A 20,147-nucleotide genomic window follows, 5' to 3' on the forward strand; every position below is an offset into this window, starting at 1 on the left:
ATGTTGTCTGAGAAATAATTTGAAAAAGCATTGGTTAGTTGATTGTTTTATGGTATATGGCCGCCTGGTACCTCATATATGTTGATGTGTTGGATTTTTAAGGCTCAAGGCCGCCTGGTGCCTTCATATATGTTGATGTATTGGGTGTGAAATAGTTTAAGGCCGCCCGGTGCCTTCATAATTGTTGATGTATATGGTGTGAAATGATTTGAGGCCGCTTGGTGCCTCGTATATGTTGATGTGTTGGGTGTTTGATTGATTTATAAGGCCGCACATTTGGTTTCCTATAGTACCATCATTTCCTATTCAAAAACTTGCATTCATATGAACTTGCATTTCCTTTACAAAAATTGAAACTGCATTGCCTTTACAAAAAATGAACTATGACATGCATTGCAACCATATTTGGTTTTTACAAAACTCCACAACCAAATCCTAACTGTCCAAACTGATTTAGGATTCCTGCTTCGTGTGGGTATCCCATCTTAGCCATCAACCCTTCAACTTCATGCATTGGTGCATTCTCATTCATATATGTGAAGCACTCTTCCACTAACTCTAGTGGAACATGTAAGTTTGTAGGCAGCTCATTAGCCCTCATAAGTGCATCATTTTTCAAATGTGGGATCTTGTATGCATTGTGCCCTCTTTGCTTCATGATTTCCACCATACAAGCTTGTAAACTCAAAAAAACCTTGTTGAGAGTGTGGGAGAGAGCTGTGCATATGATTCCTCGACTGCCTTTATCAATTGGTCAACATTGTAGCATGCAGATTCTGTTTGGATACTTTGAATAGCTCGAAACCATCCCAAGTCATTCACATTTATGTCGGGTGAATTTGGGGGTTGATGAACTATTCTAATATCAAACTCATCCAAAGTGGCAGCAGCCCTAAAATCAGGGTCTGAGTCATGTATATGCAGTATGGCATTATCCTGCTGAATGTATATGACTTTGCTTGCATTTTGAGGCCACTTGGCCCTAATAGCTGACAGCATCTGTTGTGTGTTTGATAATACCAACAAAAAATTTATTTTAAAACAATAACACTAAATAGCAGCCCCACAATGCATACAAACAATAGGCTCAGCCCATACCTTGTTAATGAAACTGTCTTTCATGACTTTTTTTTATCACAGACTAAATTGGCTTCGTCTCTAAAGTCCCCGCTGCCCTGTTTTTACTATTTCTTTGAGCTGGTACCTTCTGTATGAATGGGAAGATACCAATCTTCCCATCAAAAATAAATTCACCATCATATGAAAAATGTGGCCTGCAAACGGCACATACAAACATAACATTTTCTATGAAGCTCTTACTCTTGCATGTTCGGTGAGGATCTCCTTCACCGGGTGTTAGGTAAAACCTGTGTGCAGCCTTTGTTATGTAGAACCATTTCTCGTCAATATGCACTGTGTTGTTCATGGCCTTAAACTTTAATGCCATCATGATTCGATCAAACTCCAATACTTCTAATGAAAACTGTAGTCGAAGAAATTTATTTGGGGCTGTCAAGTCAGGCTTTATTGCGCTTGTGTAGGCTCTGATCAGCCTTTGATTAACCCACCTCCAAACTGTGTTTTTGCTTCGATTGATCCCCACGGTCAGCCTACGTATTGTCGATCGTTTTTGTAGATCTAAGCTTTGTATTAGCTCTAGGTCTACATGAACTCTGTTCCTTCTAGGTGCATTTGGTTTTGCACTTGTAAGATAAATTTGCTTACCTTTGTCTTGTTGTTTCTTGGCTGCAGCCCAAAGACGAGTGACGGTCCGCTTCGAGGACTTGAAGATGGTGACAGCCTCCTTCATGGCTCCACTTCTTGGCTTGCCGTTTTTCAGATTTTGTAGTCGATATTGGACGATTCGATTCCTCTCTTGGTTTGACAGATTTTTGCTCACCATTGTTGGTGATTTTTTTAGAATTGTGAAGGGAATAGTTATGTATAAGAACATCCCTTATTTATAGATGAATGTAGAGGAAATTTCAAAATCTATTTTGAGTTTTGGGAGTTTGTAAAAATTGCCGCTCAAATTTGGGTTTGCATTTCTATGAAAAAAAGTGCATCTGCCGCCAGAATTTTGCTTCATGATGTTCCAGATTTTTTTGAGGGAGTATATTTTATTGAAATAAAATTATTAAAAAAAGTTAAAAAAAATGACATGTCATATATATAATTGACAAGTCATAGGTGTTTCGTATGACATCTCGCCGGATTTTTTAATTTTGAGAACATTAAGAACGAATTCTTAATTCGTGTATTCATACGTCGATTTTGAAGTTGGTAAGAATATCGTGAATTCTCAAAACGCTTTTGAATTTAGCGACAATTAACCCTTAGTTTAATTAAGTTTATGGGCTTATTATTTAGGTATGGCTAATACCTAGTATAAATAATAAGAAAGCCTTAGACCTAATTACTTGAGCGTTAACGTATGAGCAGAAAAAGAGAGAGTTCTGTGAGAGCAGAAGGAGAGAGGGAGACTCCAATCTTAGAGTTGGAAAGGACTTGAAGCTCGTTGCCATCAAATGTTAAGTTTTACCGTGGGAAACAAGTCAGAAGATTCACTCTGGAGTCGCTCATCGTTGGATTTGCAAGTAAGACTCGTTCTCTTGTAATAGGCACGAATGATTTTTGTATGTATCCGTTTGGTATCAGAAATAGATCACGGGCATGTGAATCATATATCAAAATATGGTTCCTACAGTTTTCACCCTAACCCAACCCTATATATATATATAGGGTGAAGCTACCATAAAAACACCCTTAAGTGTATAAAATAGGAACAAAATCCTACCATCCATTCAACTCAAATCAACGGACAAGATTGAGTTTTAATAAATTAGTTGGTTCGTAAGATGAGATTGTCTAATTCGTAACCAAAACCTCCCAAATGGTAAAAATGTAACATGATTCTGTTGACTTTCTGATTCTGTTGGGTATGGATATGGAAAGAATTTTATTCCATATCAAAATTAATTTGTGTGGAATTAATTGAATATAGAATTAATTACTACCGAACACATCCCACCATTGAATCAGCCATTTTTAGTTTTACGATAGGAATGAGAATTTTTTATGAACTGGGAAGTGGGTGTTTAACGATAAGAATGAGAATTTTATTATGAACTGGGAAGTGGGTGGTGGTTGCGCGAATTTTATTTATCCTTTTACAAATTAAAATGTGAGAAAGTTTGCACGAATTTTATTAGTTATGTTACGAATTAAAATGTGAGTAAGTTTGCACGAATTTTATTAGTCATGTTACGAATTAAAATGTGAGGAATTTGCACGAATTTTAATGTAGTCACGAATTATAAGTAATGTTATTACGAATTTCAGATATGTGAATTTGTTAATTTTATTATAATTCATGAAAATTTTCATTGCACAAATTCGTAACAAATTTTTAATGTTGTCACGAATTATAAGTACTGTTGTTACGAATTTCACTATATTTTCATAAGTAAAAATTTATGAGATCAAGGTTGCTCAGAAATGAAAATATAACAACACTATATATGAATTGATAATACTACTGTACAATAACACGAAAATGGATTATGATGAATAATAATCAACTAGTATGCCCATCCGTGCGATGCACGACAAGCATCGAAGTAAAACAACATATATAAATTAATAAATATAAATATTAAAGAGAATAAAAATATAAGCAAATGTTAAATATGTTTTAAAAATAAAATAAAATAAAATAATCAACATTAATTACTCAATGAAAACTCAAATTTATTTTTGACTTTATATGATGATAAAGCATAATATCAACACCTAAACTATAAAGTGATAAATGACACAATATTTATGTGGTTCGGTCATTAAAACCTACATCTACGAGAGTGGTGAGAGGTCAGTTCACCAACGTCCTAAACTAAAGGATTAATGAAAGATCGAGACCTGAAGAGTAAAATCCGATGAGTGCTTCAACGTTCTCCAATGGAATAGTTCTTCAAGAATACAAAATATGTGTTGGTAAAAACTAAAATTCGGCCCCCTATTCTATTACAGATGTGTTATTTATAGAGAACAAAGATGGAAGGGCAGGGTTGTCTTTTCTCTTCATGGCACGTGCTCAACGCGTCCTTGATGTCGTTGTCACCGGTAACTGTCCTTACTCCAACGGCTTTGCAGCTTTTGCCTCCTTCAGGAAGTAGTTGGGAAGCTCTTGTCCGTGCTAGCATTTTCGGGCATTCACTTTGAGATAAGCCTGCGCTGTCTTCTTGGCTACGCTGGTGCCTGCGCTGCTTTTTTAGACTGGGGCTGGTGCTTGCTGCTTCCTAGGCTATGTTGGCGTCTGCGCAGCCCTTTCAGCTATGTGGTGTTTGCGCACCTTTTCGGCTATGTGGTGTCTGCGCAGCCTTCTCGGCTACTTGGCGTCTGCGCAGCCTTCTTGGCTACTTGGCGTCTGCGCAGCCTTTAAGTCGGCGCTAGGGTCTTCACTCTTTATCCTGTACTGTTAGTTTCCCAATTTGTACAATAATCGTTGTAATAGTTAATAATTAATGCTATCAGAATATGGGGTATAAATCAAGTGCTGCGCTGGTGAGGGCCTTATCCCTCATCAGCTACTCCCCCCCTATTCTATGAAAAGGAGTGGGCTTTCCCAAGAGTTTTCATAGAAGAAAGAGGTGCTTGCTTAGAGGTGTAGAGGAATAATCAGTATAAGAAAAAGGGATAAGTACTCCAGCGCATGAGGGTTTCATGCACGTTGTTGCCTGCGCTGGACGTCGTGGTACAGGTCTTGTCCCATCATATTTAATGTTGCCTGATGCTCTCGAGTGTTTTGCTACGTCATCCCACGTTTTTGCCTTTATGAGTGTGAGATCTCAGCCCTCCAATCTTAACTGCCGTTCTAAGGTGAAATTCTAACCTTTCTTTTCCCCTTACACGTTTCCCAACCCTAGTAATTATTTCCCCCCATCCCTTCAATTCAAATTCCTTCCCTATAAATACCTCCGCCTCTTCGTTTTCTTCTTCTTCCTTTTCCCTCATCTAAATTTTTTTTTCTCAGACTTCTCTGGTTTCTCCGATCTCCCGCCGTCTTCGATCTTTCTTGTTAAGCTCCCTATCCGACCATCACTCCTCTTATCAGGTTAGGTCCTCCCTTCCCCATTATCCCCGTCGATTTGCTCGTCTCTTTCGGTTGTGTTGTTGCGCTCTCTCTTCTTTTCTTTTTTTTCTTTTTCCTTCTGCAAATCCCTTGTTTGTACATCATGGCCACCGTGGGTGCTAGACAACAACAAATAAATGCGGCGGAAGATATGACGTGCCGGGGCTGTCATTTTCCTCGTTCCACCCTCACTGCCGCCCAAATGTCGGCAATACGGGGGTCGTTATGTATTCAGCCGGACGATCCAAAACTGAAACTCCGGATGCAGCAGGAATCCGACGATATGCCCGATGCGGACGGAAAATGGCGTAAGGACACCATTCCTATCTGGCACGCTCAGGTAAAGGCAGGCCTGCGTTTACCCCCTTCGGGTTTTCTTGTGGAACTGTGCGAGCGGTTCGGGATCCCCTTCTTCCAAATCTCTCCCATTCTTCTCTCCGGAGGGCCCACATTCTTCATATCATCTGCGCTGTTAATAATTATCCCCGCAGTGTGGAGTTGTTTCACAAGACCCACATTCTCAAGCGGACCGATTGCCATTACAACTTCACCGCTAAGCCCAAAATGAATTTGAAATTCTTGAGTGACCTTCACTCTATGGATAAAAAATTTCGCGACAAGTATTTTTTTGTACAAGTGCGGGATGGGACCTGGGCAGATTATGCCGGCACTAACGAGGTAGAATGGCATCGGACAAAGCACTCATCTCCCCCAAATAGGAAACCTCTAGATGCCCTGGAAGTTGGCTTCATCGATCTCTTAGGCCAAGCTTTTGTTAACGAGGATTTTGATGTCCTAAAATTAATTGCTTCTCCTTCTGTCTTGGCTGGCGCTGGCCTCTTCTCTCGTTATCCCCAAACCTCCATTGGTATATTTCAAGTGTTTGTATTGTTGTGCGTGTTAGTGTTTTGCACTTCTTAATCATTTCTCTTCCTGCGCAGGGATGTGGAGATCTAAGGAGCATGGTGCCCTTGATTCCTTCCGCTTCCCCCCCGATCCTGCTGTCGAAGGAGATGTTGCTCCGCGGACCAGGTCGGCGCAGTGTGTGACCCCTGAATCCTTCAATCCTGGGCGACCTCGTCTGGTTTTATCCGCTGTTGGCACTCAACCTCTTCAGCTCTGCGATGAGGGTGAAGCGAGATCCGCTGAAGGTGAGGGTCTTGTTACCCGTAAACGTCGCAAGGCTCAATCGGCGGTCTCTTCTCGTCCATCCAAGAAGAAGATTGTCCCTGCTCCTGATGTTGGGGATAAAGATTCTTTCGGCGCTCTGCTCAGTGATGCATCTCCTGAGGCTGCGCAGGCAGGGGAAAAGTCTGACTCCCTTGTAGAGATCCCGGGCCCCCGTGCTTTGAAGGATTTGACCGGGCAAGAGTGTCGATCCCAAATGGAATCGCAGATCACCTCTGTCGACCTGCGCAGATATGATGCCATGGACATGGGGGACCTGGCTTTTGACATGTGCTTGGGCGTGGAGCAGGTAAGTTATGCGTGTTCTCGTTTTTATGTTTTTTCTGTGTGCGGATTTTTAGCTTATATTATGGGTTATGGTTGTGTCTGTGCAGCTACGGGTAAAATATTTGTCAGCTTCCCGACATATGACCTGGGCAACCTCCAATCTCCGTGAGAAAGAGGAGGAACTCATGGCCTCTTTGGCTGATAATACTGAGCTACGAGAGTAGCTGCGCCAAGCTCAGGCTGAGCTGTCGAAAATGAAGGTGGAGAAGGAGTCCCTCGCGACTGAGTTTGCTCGTATGTCCCAGAGCAGGGAGAAGGAACTTGAGACTGTCAAGCATGAGATGTCGGAGGCATGGCGGGCGAAGTTGAATCAGGTGAAGGCGAAGGTTGCTGATCAAGAAAACGAAGCTTTCATGCGAGGGATAAAAGAATTCGGCCAACAGTATTTCTTATCTGCGCGGGGTCAATTATTCATGCGCTACATGTTAGAGGATTCTCTTCAAGCCTTCCGTTGTTCTCCTGACATGCTCCGTTTGATGGGGCCTGCTATGCAATTCTTGGTGAAGAAAGGCAGTCGGCTTACCCTTGACCAGGTGGGAGCAACGTCCGAACAGCGCAGCCAGTTTGACTTTGATGCTGTATTGGACCATGTAGATGACACTGGTCTGAACGAGCTGCTGGGCATTGACCCTTTTGCTCCTTCGACTCCTGGTTGGTGGCTCCCGGTTTTGGATAAAGCCCTCCGACTCTTTGCTAAGGATGAAACGAGGGACACCTTACCTGCGGAGCCGGTGATTCGATCGTCCTACCTAGATGAACTGCGCAGCCATATGCGTTCCCCTCGAGGTAATTATCCCGGGGGGACCTTGGTCTACCCTTCTCCGGCTCCCTCCCAGGCCGTGCTTGTTTCTCAAGGCAAAAAGGGGTCTACCCCACGAGTGGCGCGGGCAGAAACAGAAGTAGTGATATCAGAGGCTGCGCAGTCTGTAGCTGTGCTAGAGGCAACTCCGGTTGTATTCCAGCTGCCAGTGGTGTCGGATCCGGTGATCCAGGAGGTCGTGCAACCCGTCCGTGTTGAGGAGTCCATTGCCGAAGAGTTCATAGTGGATCCTCCTTCTTCTCCCCAACACCTTGATTGAATAGATCCTTCCTTCTCTAGCTTATGCCACCCCCTATGTAAAGACTTCTTATTTTTATAAAAGTTATCCTCGTTGTATAATTTCTCTCAGACTTACTCTATATAATATGTGTTTTGATTCTCTTGGATGCTCTAGACTTTATATTTGTTGTTATTATGTGTTATTCCCGAATTTTATGTTTGTCACGCTTAGTACAACGATCTTAGTCCCAAGCTGAACCATCATGCGTGGTTGCTTGGAAAGGCACTTTAGCTGCGCTGTTCTACGCTGTTGTGCTGCGCAGCTCTGTACTGTTGTGATCTGCGTTGTTCTTTTCTAGCTGCGCAGTTCTATTGTGCTGTTCTGGAGATTGGCTTCATTGCTCTGGCATTCGGTTCCTTTGGTGGTTGATTCCTCTGGAGTCTTGTGATTTCGTTTAACTGTCTTGTTTTAGCTTGTTTTTCGCTTGGGTTGTTGTTTTTTCCTCTCTTTGGGGTTTTTCTGATTTTTGTCTTGTTAGCGCTTGTGTTATCAAAAGTTTTATTTTTTCTTTAATAAAATTTCTATTTCAGCAGCGTGGTTCTCTACCTCTTGGTTAAAGGCTTTATCATCGAAATCTAACTGAATATGAGTGCGGTCGAAATCTATGCTGTCATGGCATTTCCTTTCTTAGTGGAACAAATATGGTACACCCCTGCAGAGCGGCCCTTAAGATGGTACACCCCCGCAGAGCGGCCCTTAGTGGAACAAAGATGCATTGTGAGTGTGTGTCCAGGTGTTACGCAAGTAAGAGTATGTTTCTCTAAACCATGAAATCCATTTTATTAAGATGTCCATGGCCCAAACCTCATTAAAACCCAGTGGGCAAAAGAGTGTTTGGTCTACATGATGGTAACTGAATATAGCACTTACACATAAAATTTCTTGAGGTTACTTATGTTCCATGGCCTGGTGAGAGGCCGCCCTTCTTGGTCTGCTAGGTGATAAGCTCCTCCTCCTAAGACTTCCGTGATGACAAAAGGACCTTCCCAGTTAGCTTCAAATTTCCCTACGGGCTTCAAGGCGTCTGCCCGTTTGAGTACCAAGTATCCCTTCCCAAGTCTGCGCAGCTTTACTTTCTTGTCGTAACCAGCCTTGATAATGCTTTTGTACTTTGCCGCCCTCACTTGTGCTTCCTCTCTCTGTAGCTCAATCAAGTCCAAGTCAAGTCGGCGCAATTCTTCATTCTGTGCAGTGTCATAGGTTGTGACCCGATGAGATTCCAGCCTTACTTCAGCAGGTACCACAGCGTTCGATCCATATACCAAAGTAAAAGGAGCTTCTCCGGTTGCGGTCTTCGGGCTGGTTCTAAGTGCCCATAACACTGTGTCTAACTCCTCAACCCATCGTCCCCTGCTTCGTTCAAGTCTCTTCTTGATCCCCTCACATATAGTGCGGTTTGCCAGCTCTACCTGTCCGTTGGCCTGAGGGTGGGCTACTGACACAAATTTCTGTGTGATATCCATCCGAGAACAAAAATCCTCAATCCTCTTGCTCGTGAACTGGGTTCCGTTGTCCGAAACCAAAATCCTTGGCACCCCGTATCGACAACAGATGTTTTTTCATATGAACTTCTCCACTGTGTTATCGTCAATTTTGGTGACAGCCTCTGCTTCGATCCATTTAGAGAAGTAATCTACGGCGACTATAAGAAAGCACTTGCCTCCCGGAGCAGTTGGTAATTTACCCACAATGTTGATTCCCCATTTGTCGAAAGGATGCGCAGCATACATGATCCCCATTTCTTCCCCAGGTATATTGATTTTGGGAGCGTGTTTCTGACAAGCCTCGCATTTTTGCACAAAGGCCTTCGATTCTTTGCTGATTCCGGGCCAGTAAAATCCTGCTCTGATTATTTTCCTTGTCAAATCCCTGTGTCCACCGTGGTTACCGCAGCATCCTTGATAGACCTCTTTCAAGGCAAACTGTGCTTCTTCAGGGGCCAGGCATTTCAGGAATGGGTGTGTGAAGGACCTCTTATAGAGCTGATTGTCGATGAGGCAGTAATTCTCGTATTTGGCATACCGTGAGGTATCCTCTTTCATTCGTTTACCATTTTTCAGATAGTATATGATGGGCGTTCTCCAGTCATCCTTGGTTTCAATGTTATATACCTGCGCCACCACTTCCCTTTTAGGTTCGAACACCAAGGTAATGTCCTCGCTCCAAGTTTGTTCGACTGCGCTGGCTACTCTAGCCAGGAGGTCTACTCGTTGGTTTTCTTCCCTCGGCACTTGTTGTATTTCAAATTTCTCAAACTTCTTCCCAATCTCCTGAACTTTGTCAAAGTAGTGTTTCATTCTTTCTTCCTTTATCCCGCAACCTCCTGTTAATTGTTGTGCCACCAATTGAGAATCGGTCTTAATCACTGCGTTGTCGGCTCTGAGTTCTCTGAGTATGTGGGCTGCCCTTAGCACTGCTTCGTATTCGGCTTCGTTATTGGATAACTTATCTTCAAACTTGATAGCGAATTGATAGACTTCCTCTTCAGGTGAGGTAATGTAGATTCCCACCCCACACCCTTCTTTAGTGACCGACCCATCAACTTGCGCTGCCCACGGCCCCCTCATAGGCCACCTTGTTGTTTCTTGAATAAAATCCGCCAATGCCTGCACTCTAATGGTAGTGCGTGGCTCAAACTCGACCTCATATTCTCCAAGCTCTATGGCCCATTTCACCATCTTCCCTGCTAGATCCGATCGCCCTAGGATTTGTCTGAATGGTATTATTGTTCTCACAATGACCTTGTGTGATAAGAAATATGGCCTTAACTTTCTGGCCGTGATCATGATTGTGTATGCAGTCTTTTCAACCTCAGTATAGCGTAGCTCTGCACCCTGGATGACCTTTCTTACAAAGTATACCAGTTTTTGTTGCCGGTTCTCCTCTCGGACCAGCACTGAGCTCAGAGATTCAACTCCCACAGAGATATATAGGTACAGTGGTTCTCCCGAAGAAGGCTTTGTTAACACTGGTAGTTTGGTTAGGTAGGCCTTTATGTCTTCGAAAGCTCTCTGGCACTCGCTACTCCATTCAAATCGACTTCCTTTCCTTAGAACTTTGAAACACGGTAGACTTCGCTCAGCCGAGCGTGAGATGAACCGACTCAGTGCGGTAATCCGACCATTGAGTGTTTGAATCTCTTTGACATTCCTGGGTGGGGTCATGTTTAGGATGGCTTTAACTTTGTCAGCATTGACTTCAATTCCCTCTGGTGTTACCCTGTAACCCAGGAACTTTCCTGATTGCACTCCAAAGGTGCATTTGGTGGGGTTGAGCATTAGTCTATTCTTGCGGACTACCGAGAAGGTTTCCTCCAAATCAGCCACGTGGGAACTGGCTTTGATGCTGCGCACCAGCATGTCGTCAACATACACCGATATGTTTCTCCTTAGCTGCGTCCTGAAAATTTTGTCCATCATACGCTGGTATGTGGCCCCTACATTCTTGAGGCCGAAGGGCATACTTTCCCATCCGAAGACTCGTGTGCACACTGCGAAGGCAATTTTGGCTACATCCCCCGGGTGCATCTTTACTTGATGATATCCTTGGTAGGCATCCATCATGGACAAGAACTCACATCCCGAAGTGGCATCCACCAGCTGGTCTATCCGATGGAGTGGGTAACAATCCTTAGGACAAGTTGCGTTAAGATCTCTATAGTCCACCCACATTCTCCATACCTTATCTTTCTTCTCTACCATGACTGCATTAGATATCCATTCAGGATACTGGATTTCTACAATATGTCCTGCTTCTAGGAGGGCTTGGACTTGTTCCCGAATTGCTGCGTCCTTCTCCGTGTCGAAGTCTCTTATTTTCTGTTTGACGGGCTTAACCATCGGGTCCACATTAAGATGATGTTCAGCTAGCTCTCTGTCTATCCCTTTTAGGTCGGAAGTGTTGAACGCAAATACATCTGCATTCCTGCGCAGGCATGCGGTGACTTCCCTTTGGAGGACGGGTGTCATTCCTGCTCCAATCTTGGTGGTGTATCCCTCCTTGTCAGGAAAACGTTCGATGAACAAGCACACGTCACTCGTGGAGACAAGAGGTTGTTTATCAGCTCCGTCTCTGAGTTCCATGATTTCTCTGCGTTCAGGGTTTGACGCGGTGACTATCCCCATCTTCTCCTTTCTTTGATCATAGGGTTCCCCCGGGGTTTTTGCTTGCTTTCGTTTCTGCTTTCGAGTGTTGGGGTCGTCTCCAATATTATCCTTTTGTTGCGAAGTATGCTGGGTTAAAGTTTGTACATGACATTGCTTCGATGTAGCTTGATCCCCCCACACTTCCCCAATCCTTCCACCGTCTATCGGAAACTTCATTTTGAGGTAGAATGTGGAAACCACTGCCTTGAAGGTGTTTAGAGCAGGCCACCCCAAAATGATGTTGTGCGTGGGTTTTAGAGCATCTATGATCAAGAATCTAATTGTTCTGGTTTTATAACCCTGCGATCGTCCCAAGGTGACCGGCAATTCTACCATCCCGATCGGTACTACTGATTCTCCTGAGAATCCGTAGAGTGGTGCATTCGTTGGTTCAATACTGACATCCGAGCCAAGGGCCTTCCAGCAGTCCCAGTACACAATATTCACCGCATTGCCCGAGTCTACGAAAACTCGGTGGACTAGGCATCCGGCCACGTCTGTTGAGAAGACTAAGGCGTTATCATGGGGGTACATTAGCGATCTGGAATCCTCCGGGCCAAAGGATATGGTGGGCTCACTGGCTGCGCTGGTAATAGCCATGACCTTTGAGGTAAAGTGTCATGTTCTCACAGCCCTGACAATTTGTTTATTCGCTCTGTTTGATGTAGGCGTACCATTTTCTCCAACGATCATATGAATTTCCCTTTGGAAAGGTGGTCGCTCTGGTATTTCATTCCTTAGTTCTCCTTCGCGTCTGTCATCCGCTCCATTCCTCATCTCCCTCTCGTCGCGTCTGTGATTATCATGATTACGGTTGTGCCGTTCTCTGTTCATCTTCTTCGGAGGTCCAGCAATAAATTTTTCCAACCGACCTTGTCTCACCAATATCTCCAACTGGTTCATAAAGTGTCCGCAATTCGCGGTTGTGTGTCCATAAGCGTTATGGTATTCGCACAACAAGTCATTCTTCCCTGGTTTGGGATTACCACGGGTGTAGTTCCACGGGGCTCGGAACCAAGTTTCGTCTTTGACAAGATGGAAGATTTCGTCAGCAGGCATGTTCAACGGATGGCGTTCCTGTATGTCACTGCCTTTGTTACGCCGATCAGTCTGCGCAGGTCCTGGGGAAGGAGACCTGGTCTCGACTGCCATGGCTGGTATCCTTGGTGGTAGGCCCTTGTATGGTGTTCTCTGAGAGTGTTTATCGCTGGGATGCATCCCGTTGTCACCTTTCTTCACGCGGAGTTTATCGGCTTTGGCCCTTCGTGCGGCCTTAGCGTCCTCCAATTGCAGGTATCCTGGTAGTATGGCCATGATGTTGTCAAATTCCTTAGGCGGTGTAATTTGTAATGCGTCGAAAAGGGGACCTTGCTTTAATCCTCGGACGAACGCGTAACATTTGATCTGTGATTCTGCCTCTGGTGTATCTAGCACGGCCATGTTGAACCTAGCCACATACTCCCTTAGCGATTCATGCGGTTCCTGTTTGACATCCATCAGAGATATAGCGGTCTTTCCCGTTCTCTTGGAACTAGCAAACTGTCGCATAAACATGAGGTATAAGTCCCCATAAGAGTAGATGGAGCTGCTTTTCAAGTTGTGGAACCATCTCTGAGCCATTCCTGATAAGGTGGTGGCAAAAATTCAGCATTTTATGCCTTCTCCATATTGGTGTAACGATGCCAGGCCTTCGAACCGTGCCATATGTGCCTCTGGGTCGGTCATCCCATCATAATCAAGAGAGATTGGGCGGTAGTTCACGGGCAGGGATTCCAGTAAGATCTCATCTGAGAATGGACTATTGCTTAATCGCGGCACCTGTCGGTGAGGCGTGTTCCTCTTTCTTTCCCCAGATGTGCCCATGGCCCTGCGTTTGTGCGGAATTTCCCTTCGAGGTTCTTCCTCCTGCTCATCCGATGAATATGCTTCCTCGTCAGAAACTTCGTTCCTTACGGTCTCTTGGGGATGCTCTCTCAGTTCTATTTCTAGGCTCTTCAACTGACTTTTAAGAAATGATACTCTCTCTTTGAGTCTAGTGTTCTCCCTTTGAGTGCCACGACTGCGCTGTGGAGTGGTGCCACTTGTAGAGTCGCCTATATCTTCGATTTGGACACTGTTAGTGACAAACTTTCTCTTGTTCTTCCCTTGTCCTTCCCCGGTATTCCCCATTCCCTTCTGCGTGACTGGTTGTGATACGTTAGGTAATTCGCGTTCCCCGTCCTGGGCTGGCACTGTTGTGGTTTTCTTGTGTGTCACATGCTCGACCTCTTTCAAAGTGGTCGGGGTAGTGAGAGGGGGCTGCGCCCCTCCCAGCTGTCGGATTGTGACATAGTTAAGCATCGCTAGCATTTGCTCAGTGATCGGGACATTAAGGAGCCCTTGTGTGGAAGTAGGCACCGTACCCCCTGGTGCTGAAGTTCCAATCAGAGACTGTGTTGTTCCTGGAGTGGTCCCAGTAGGCCCCGAGGCCGGATTGTTAAAAGTGGTGAAACCTGGTGGTGTGAGTTCAGACAAGTTAATTCCTTGGGTCGAAGGGATCCCAGCCTTTCCATTTCCTGACTCCCCCGCGACTGTGTCAAAATCTTTAGCCAGATTCCTAAAAGGGTCGTCAGTTCCCATGGTTGGTACCTGAAGAGTAAAATCATTAGCATAAGTACCTATGAATAAGTATTCCTGCGCAGTCGTCTTGCGCAGCCTTATTTTCTCCACTCTTAGAATCATTGACCACAATGGTGGGGCCCGTAAAACCCTAGAGAAACCCTGAAAAAATTCTTGAAAAATGCAATTCATAAAAGCCCAGGAACTTCGGCCCATCAGACAATTTAAGATCAAACGTACGGATTTATTGAAAATAAAAGTTGCATGGAAAATTCTTCCTTATGGTTGTTCATGATGGATGTTTCATTTTCTGGGAAATGAACCCAGGAAATCATCGTCGTATCTGTTCTCCAAGGTGCACCGAAATCACTAAGATAATGAAGAGCTCAAAGGGAAAGAAAGCATTTAAACAACCTCCCATCACACAATAACAGGGAAAAACGCAATGGCTACCCTATATAAACACCTCCTGACCAGTGCTTAAATCTATTTAACAGAGAATCCACGATGGGTTTACCGGCCAGACATCATCCGAAAAAGAAAGATGGGATAAAGATAACTTCACCAGACACATCAGGGGTCACATAAACTCCTTACCTTCAATACTTTATCAAATACCGGAAATTTCAACTCATCATGTAATGAAAATTTTGTTTTGCCATCATTCAAAAAAGGAAAGTTTTCATGCAAACATTCAAAGGAAGGCCAAACTGGTGTGCATGTGAAGGAGTCCGTGCTGATTTATGTTCGTCTGCCACGGATCCGTGTTGAAACAGAACAAGAACAGGATTCACAAATCAACTACAACTCACGCCTTAACTCAAAAAATTTCCCACAGACGGCGCCAGTTGGTGAGAGGTCAGTTCACCAACGTCCTAAACTAAAGGATTAACGAAAGATCGAGACCTGAAGAGTAAAATCCGATGAGTGCTTCAACGTTCTCCAATGGAATAGTTCTTCAAGAATACAAAATATGTGTTGGTAAAAACTAAAATTCGGCCCCCTATTCTATTACAGATGTGTTATTTATAGAGAACAAAGATGGAAGGGCAGGGTTGTCTTTTCTCTTCATGGAACGTGCTCAGCGCGTCCTTGATGTCATTGTCACCGGTAACTGTCCTTACTCCAACGGCTTTGCAGCTTTTGCCTCCTTCAGGAAGTAGTTGGGAAGCTCTTGTCCGTGCTAGCATTTTCGGGCATTCACTTTGAGATAAGCCTGCGCTGTCTTCTTGGCTACGCTGGTGCCTGCGCTGCTTTTTTAGACTGGGGATGGTGCTTGCTGCTTCCTAGGCTATGTTGGCGTCTGCGCAGCCCTTTCAGCTATGTGGTGTTTGCGCACCTTTTCGGCTATGTGGCGTCTGCGCAGCCTTCTCGGCTACTTGGCGTCTGCGCAGCCTTCTTGGCTACTTGGCGTCTGCGCAGCCTTTAAGTCGGCGCTAGGGTCTTCACTCTTTATCCTGTACTGTTAGTTTCCCAATTTGTACAATAATCGTTGTAATAGTTAATAATTAATGCTATCAGAATATGGGGTATAAATCAAGTGCTGCGCTGGTGAGGGCCTTATCCCTCATCAGAGAGGTTTTTCGTTGTTTTTCACTACGACTCAAGAAAGTTTACTTTTTGCAGGTGAAGTGCTAGAATGAATGTCCACCTTTATTTTTCCAGTAGATGTGCTATTTATAGCTTGTAAATAAATCCTAATTCTAAAAGCTCACTCATTTAATCAACTGGGCCCAAAGTTCAGTACAATGGTCTTAATCCCGAAGCTGAATTATCATACGTGTTTGCGCTTGGCTGCGCGGGAAGGCATCTTGGCTGCGCGGGAAAGCTACTTGGCTGCACGGGAAGGCTTCTTTGTGCAATCATTCTTCACTCCATCTACTTAGGTGGATTTCTTACTCTTTTATCTAAGATATTCGATCGTAACTGCGCTGTTAGTTTCTGTAATAATAATAATAATAATAATAATAATAATAATAATAATAATAATAATAATAATAATAATAATAATAATAATAATAATAATAATAATAATAATAATAATAATAATAATAATAATAAATAATAATAATAATAATAATAATAATAATAATAATAATAATAATAATAATAATAATAATAATAATAATAATAATAATAATAATAATTAGGTAAAATAAACTTGAATTATTAAGCACAGCGCTGATGAGTATTCCAATCCTCATCATATGAAATGTTATGATAATTATAATTATTAAACAATTGAAAATTATTTGATAAAATTAGTATTACTATTATTATAGAGTATTACACGTCATAGTAAATAAATAAATCTTTTCATACACAAACCTAAATCTATATAATGAATAAAATATAATTTCTTTCTTCTTAATTGCACTAAAAACTACTATTATAATTTAAAAAAAGTAAATAGAATCATAAAAATTAATATAAAAAATAAAATATAATTAATATAAAAAACTTAAAATAAGAAATTGTTGTATATATGCAATATTAAGGAGACATATATCATCCCAATCTTCTTTGAGTTGTCTGAAAATTAATATTGATAGATGAAAAAGTTGTATAAAAGAGATACTCCATCTAAATCTTCTTTGAGTTTTACACTACAAAAAAATCGTTGATTACCGACGGATAAATGCCGTCGGTAACAAAAGACGGCCGCCGGTAAATAGTGTTACCGGCTGCGATGCCGGCGGCAAGATGTCGCTGCTAAACGGTTCGTCGGCAACGACGAATAACGGCGGCCAACGTCCGCCGTCGGCAGTTAACGGCGGCGAAGCCTAAGGAATTGTCGCCGTTAAACGGCGGAGCTATGCCGGAGAATTAGCGGCGGCAACCACCGCCGCTAATTACCGAGGGCGTTTTTGCCGTCGGTAGGGAGCCACCGGAGTCCGGCGGACCCCTGCCGGCAAACTAGCGACGGCGATTACCGCCGCTAAATGGCGGCGGCAGAACGCCGTCTGTAGCAAGCCACCGCCGTCCGGTGGTTCTTTGCCGGAGGGGGCCGGGTATTTACCGAGGGTAAAACACCGTCGGTAAGTATTACCGACGGTGTTTTGTCGTCGGTAATTTTTTTAGTTTTATTTATTTTATTTTATTTTATTTTATTTATTTATTTATTTATTTATTTTATTGTATATCCACAATTTATTTCCGTATTTATATGGTATTGCATACTTTAGACGAACTTCCCAGTCGGTGACCCGACTTCCAAGTGGGTCACCCATCTTGCTTGTGCTCTGTGTCAAGCACGCTTAACTTTGAAATTCTTTTCGAGTGGTCACCAGTACAGAACACTCGTATTATTGATATATCTACTTCTATTAATTCATTTAAATGCTATATACTCACTCATATAATTATAATCTTTGAATATGTGGAGATAATACCTGAAATATGTTGTTAATTAGTGATCGAGTTCGTTTCGGTCCTTATTTTTATCGTCGGTAAAATATTTAATTAATATTTAATAATTAATTAATTAATTTTTTTTTAAACATTAATACACCAAAAGTGTTTTAATTTGGTTATTATAATGTGATTTGAATTTATTTGTTTATGTTAAATGTAATCATCATCATCATTGCCATAAATATATAAAACATATATAGTTTTAATAATTAAAGCACTTGAAATATATAGTTCAATAAAATATAAATTTGAAAAGAAAGTGCAAATGTAATTTTGTTTGAAAACATAAATATATAGTTTTAATAATTCTAAGCATCATCATCATCATCATCATCATCGGCATCATGGGGTGGAGGTGGCTGAGCATTATACATCCTCACAAACGCCTCCAATTGAGCCATGCGGTCCTGCATCTCTTGGCGTGCTGCTTGCTCTGCCACCATGCGCTCCTCCATCTGTTGGCGTTGTGCTTGCTCTGCTGCCAATCGCTCCTCCAGCGTGGAGATCCGTGTCTCATAAAGCTGCTGAGACACCGCAGAACTGCCCGTGCTGCGGATAGACCCCCTACTAGCCTGACTCTGCCCAGCACTCCCGACGCCGTAGATCCGTGATCTATCCGGATGCACCACCTCCAAATACACCTCGTCTAGCTGGTTCTGTCGTCCTGTGGCAGCGGCCACTTGATGAACCTCGGCCTAATTCATACATAACAATGCATAATTATTATAAAATAAATACATTAACTAGATATTTGAATAAACTTAAACACTTACGTCAATTCTTGCATCTCTCGGAGACGTATAACTTCCGTCGGGGTACATGTGGAGGCGGAGGAAGGTGGCATAGTGACACACATGTGCGGTGCGGACAAAATGTTTGTGTATGCCCAGTACAGACAGTACACGCTCCTACTTCTCACAACAAGAACTTAGTCTTAGCGGTAAGCATAGGGTCGAATCCCACAGGGAGTGAGGAACCAATTTGTTCTCCAACGACAAACTGAGGTATCACAATTCTCAATCTGTATACTCTGCACAAGAAATAAACAAGATCAATAATAACAAAGGGGTGAGGTTATTCGATTAGGTCATAATTGTTGTTAACATTCGTTTCGGTCATAGGCAAACTGATGATCCGTCCATGATCCATATAAACCCAATGTTTACCTTGTTTTTAAGTGTTATTTTTGGGTTGTGTGATACACTTTCGAGCATGCTCTATGCTTTTTCGTGCCGTTTTATTCTTGCTCGAGTGTTGTTTGCTGCTTTTTCTTGTTGGTGCAGGATTCCGGAGTTTGGGAAGTCTTTCGTGAAGTTTGAGCTTTATTTTGGATCAAGAGGCAATTACCGGGACAGCTGCCGCTGCCAGACTAGGCCACCGCCTCTGGATAGGCGGCCGCCTTCTCTTGCGGCCACCGCCTCCGGGTAGGCGGCCGCCTACTCTTGCGGCCACCGCCGCACACACGGCGCCCGCCGCCTACGGCGCCCGCCTAACCTCGCCGCTCGCCTACCTTGGTTTTACGAAAGGGGTAGTAGGCGGCCGCCTACTTTCTGCGGCCACCGCCTACTTCTAGGCCACCGCCTACTTCTAGGCGGCCGCCTACTGCGTATGTCTGGCAGTTACGGATTTTTGGTTTAAAACCCATTTTTAGGGTTTTTTCTTGTCACTCCGCTTCCAGCAGCCTCCAGGACGATTTTGCACCTTTCTACCCTAGTTTTGAGAGTTTTAAACATGTTCTAATCATCTTGGATTGCTTTGGGATTGAATTTTAGCTTGGATTATTATTGCTAGTTTGAAGTTTAGCTTGGATATTGTAAGACAATTTCTCCCTTTTCATGTTGATCTATGGTGATTTCTTTTTGGTCTAGTTGAATGATTGTTGGATTGAGTATTTTAATAGTAGAATTATGTTCTTATGTTGATGAGCATTATTGATTAGCTTTAGGATTTTTCATCATTTGAATTGCCCTGCTTTCCTTCATTTAGTGTTTGCAGAATTTGTGATTTCAATTGTGTTTGATTCTTAGTTAATATTATAGTATTGTTGAATGAGACGTTCAGTTTGTTATGTGTGATATTTGATTGAGGTTGGCGTTTTTAGTGGACAAATAGTGTTACCACGCTCTTGGTTGCTTATTATAGATTATTTCTATAGCTAGATGAATATGATGATGATGTCCGTTTGTCTTATGCATAATTTCCCGTTGATTCCCTTAAGTTTAATAGTTACATGTTCCTCAATTG

At 43.0% G+C, this 20,147-nt stretch overlaps 3 protein-coding genes across 3 annotated transcripts; all 3 read right to left on the reverse strand.

The window, feature by feature from the left end:
- Positions 1 to 412: 412 nt before the first annotated feature.
- Positions 413 to 1,903, reverse strand: LOC131009597 (uncharacterized). Its single transcript, XM_057937012.1, has 4 exons — positions 1,368 to 1,903; positions 1,205 to 1,274; positions 789 to 999; positions 413 to 741 (listed from the first exon to the last, which is right to left on the reverse strand). The coding sequence occupies exons 1-4, from the start codon at positions 1,901 to 1,903 to the stop codon at positions 413 to 415; spliced, it is 1,146 nt and encodes a 381-aa protein (XP_057792995.1).
- A 7,402-nt stretch (positions 1,904 to 9,305) lies between these two features.
- On the reverse strand, positions 9,306 to 12,491 carry LOC131009598 (uncharacterized). Its single transcript, XM_057937013.1, has one exon. The coding sequence runs from the start codon at positions 12,489 to 12,491 to the stop codon at positions 9,306 to 9,308; it is 3,186 nt and encodes a 1,061-aa protein (XP_057792996.1).
- Positions 12,492 to 12,509: 18 nt separating this feature from the next.
- LOC131009599 (uncharacterized) lies at positions 12,510 to 13,511 on the reverse strand. Its single transcript, XM_057937014.1, has one exon. The coding sequence runs from the start codon at positions 13,509 to 13,511 to the stop codon at positions 12,510 to 12,512; it is 1,002 nt and encodes a 333-aa protein (XP_057792997.1).
- Positions 13,512 to 20,147: the final 6,636 nt, after the last annotated feature.

The sequence above is a fragment of the Salvia miltiorrhiza genome, chromosome 2, assembly GCF_028751815.1.
Source record: "Salvia miltiorrhiza cultivar Shanhuang (shh) chromosome 2, IMPLAD_Smil_shh, whole genome shotgun sequence".
In the NCBI taxonomy this organism is placed as follows: Eukaryota; Viridiplantae; Streptophyta; class Magnoliopsida; order Lamiales; family Lamiaceae; genus Salvia; species Salvia miltiorrhiza.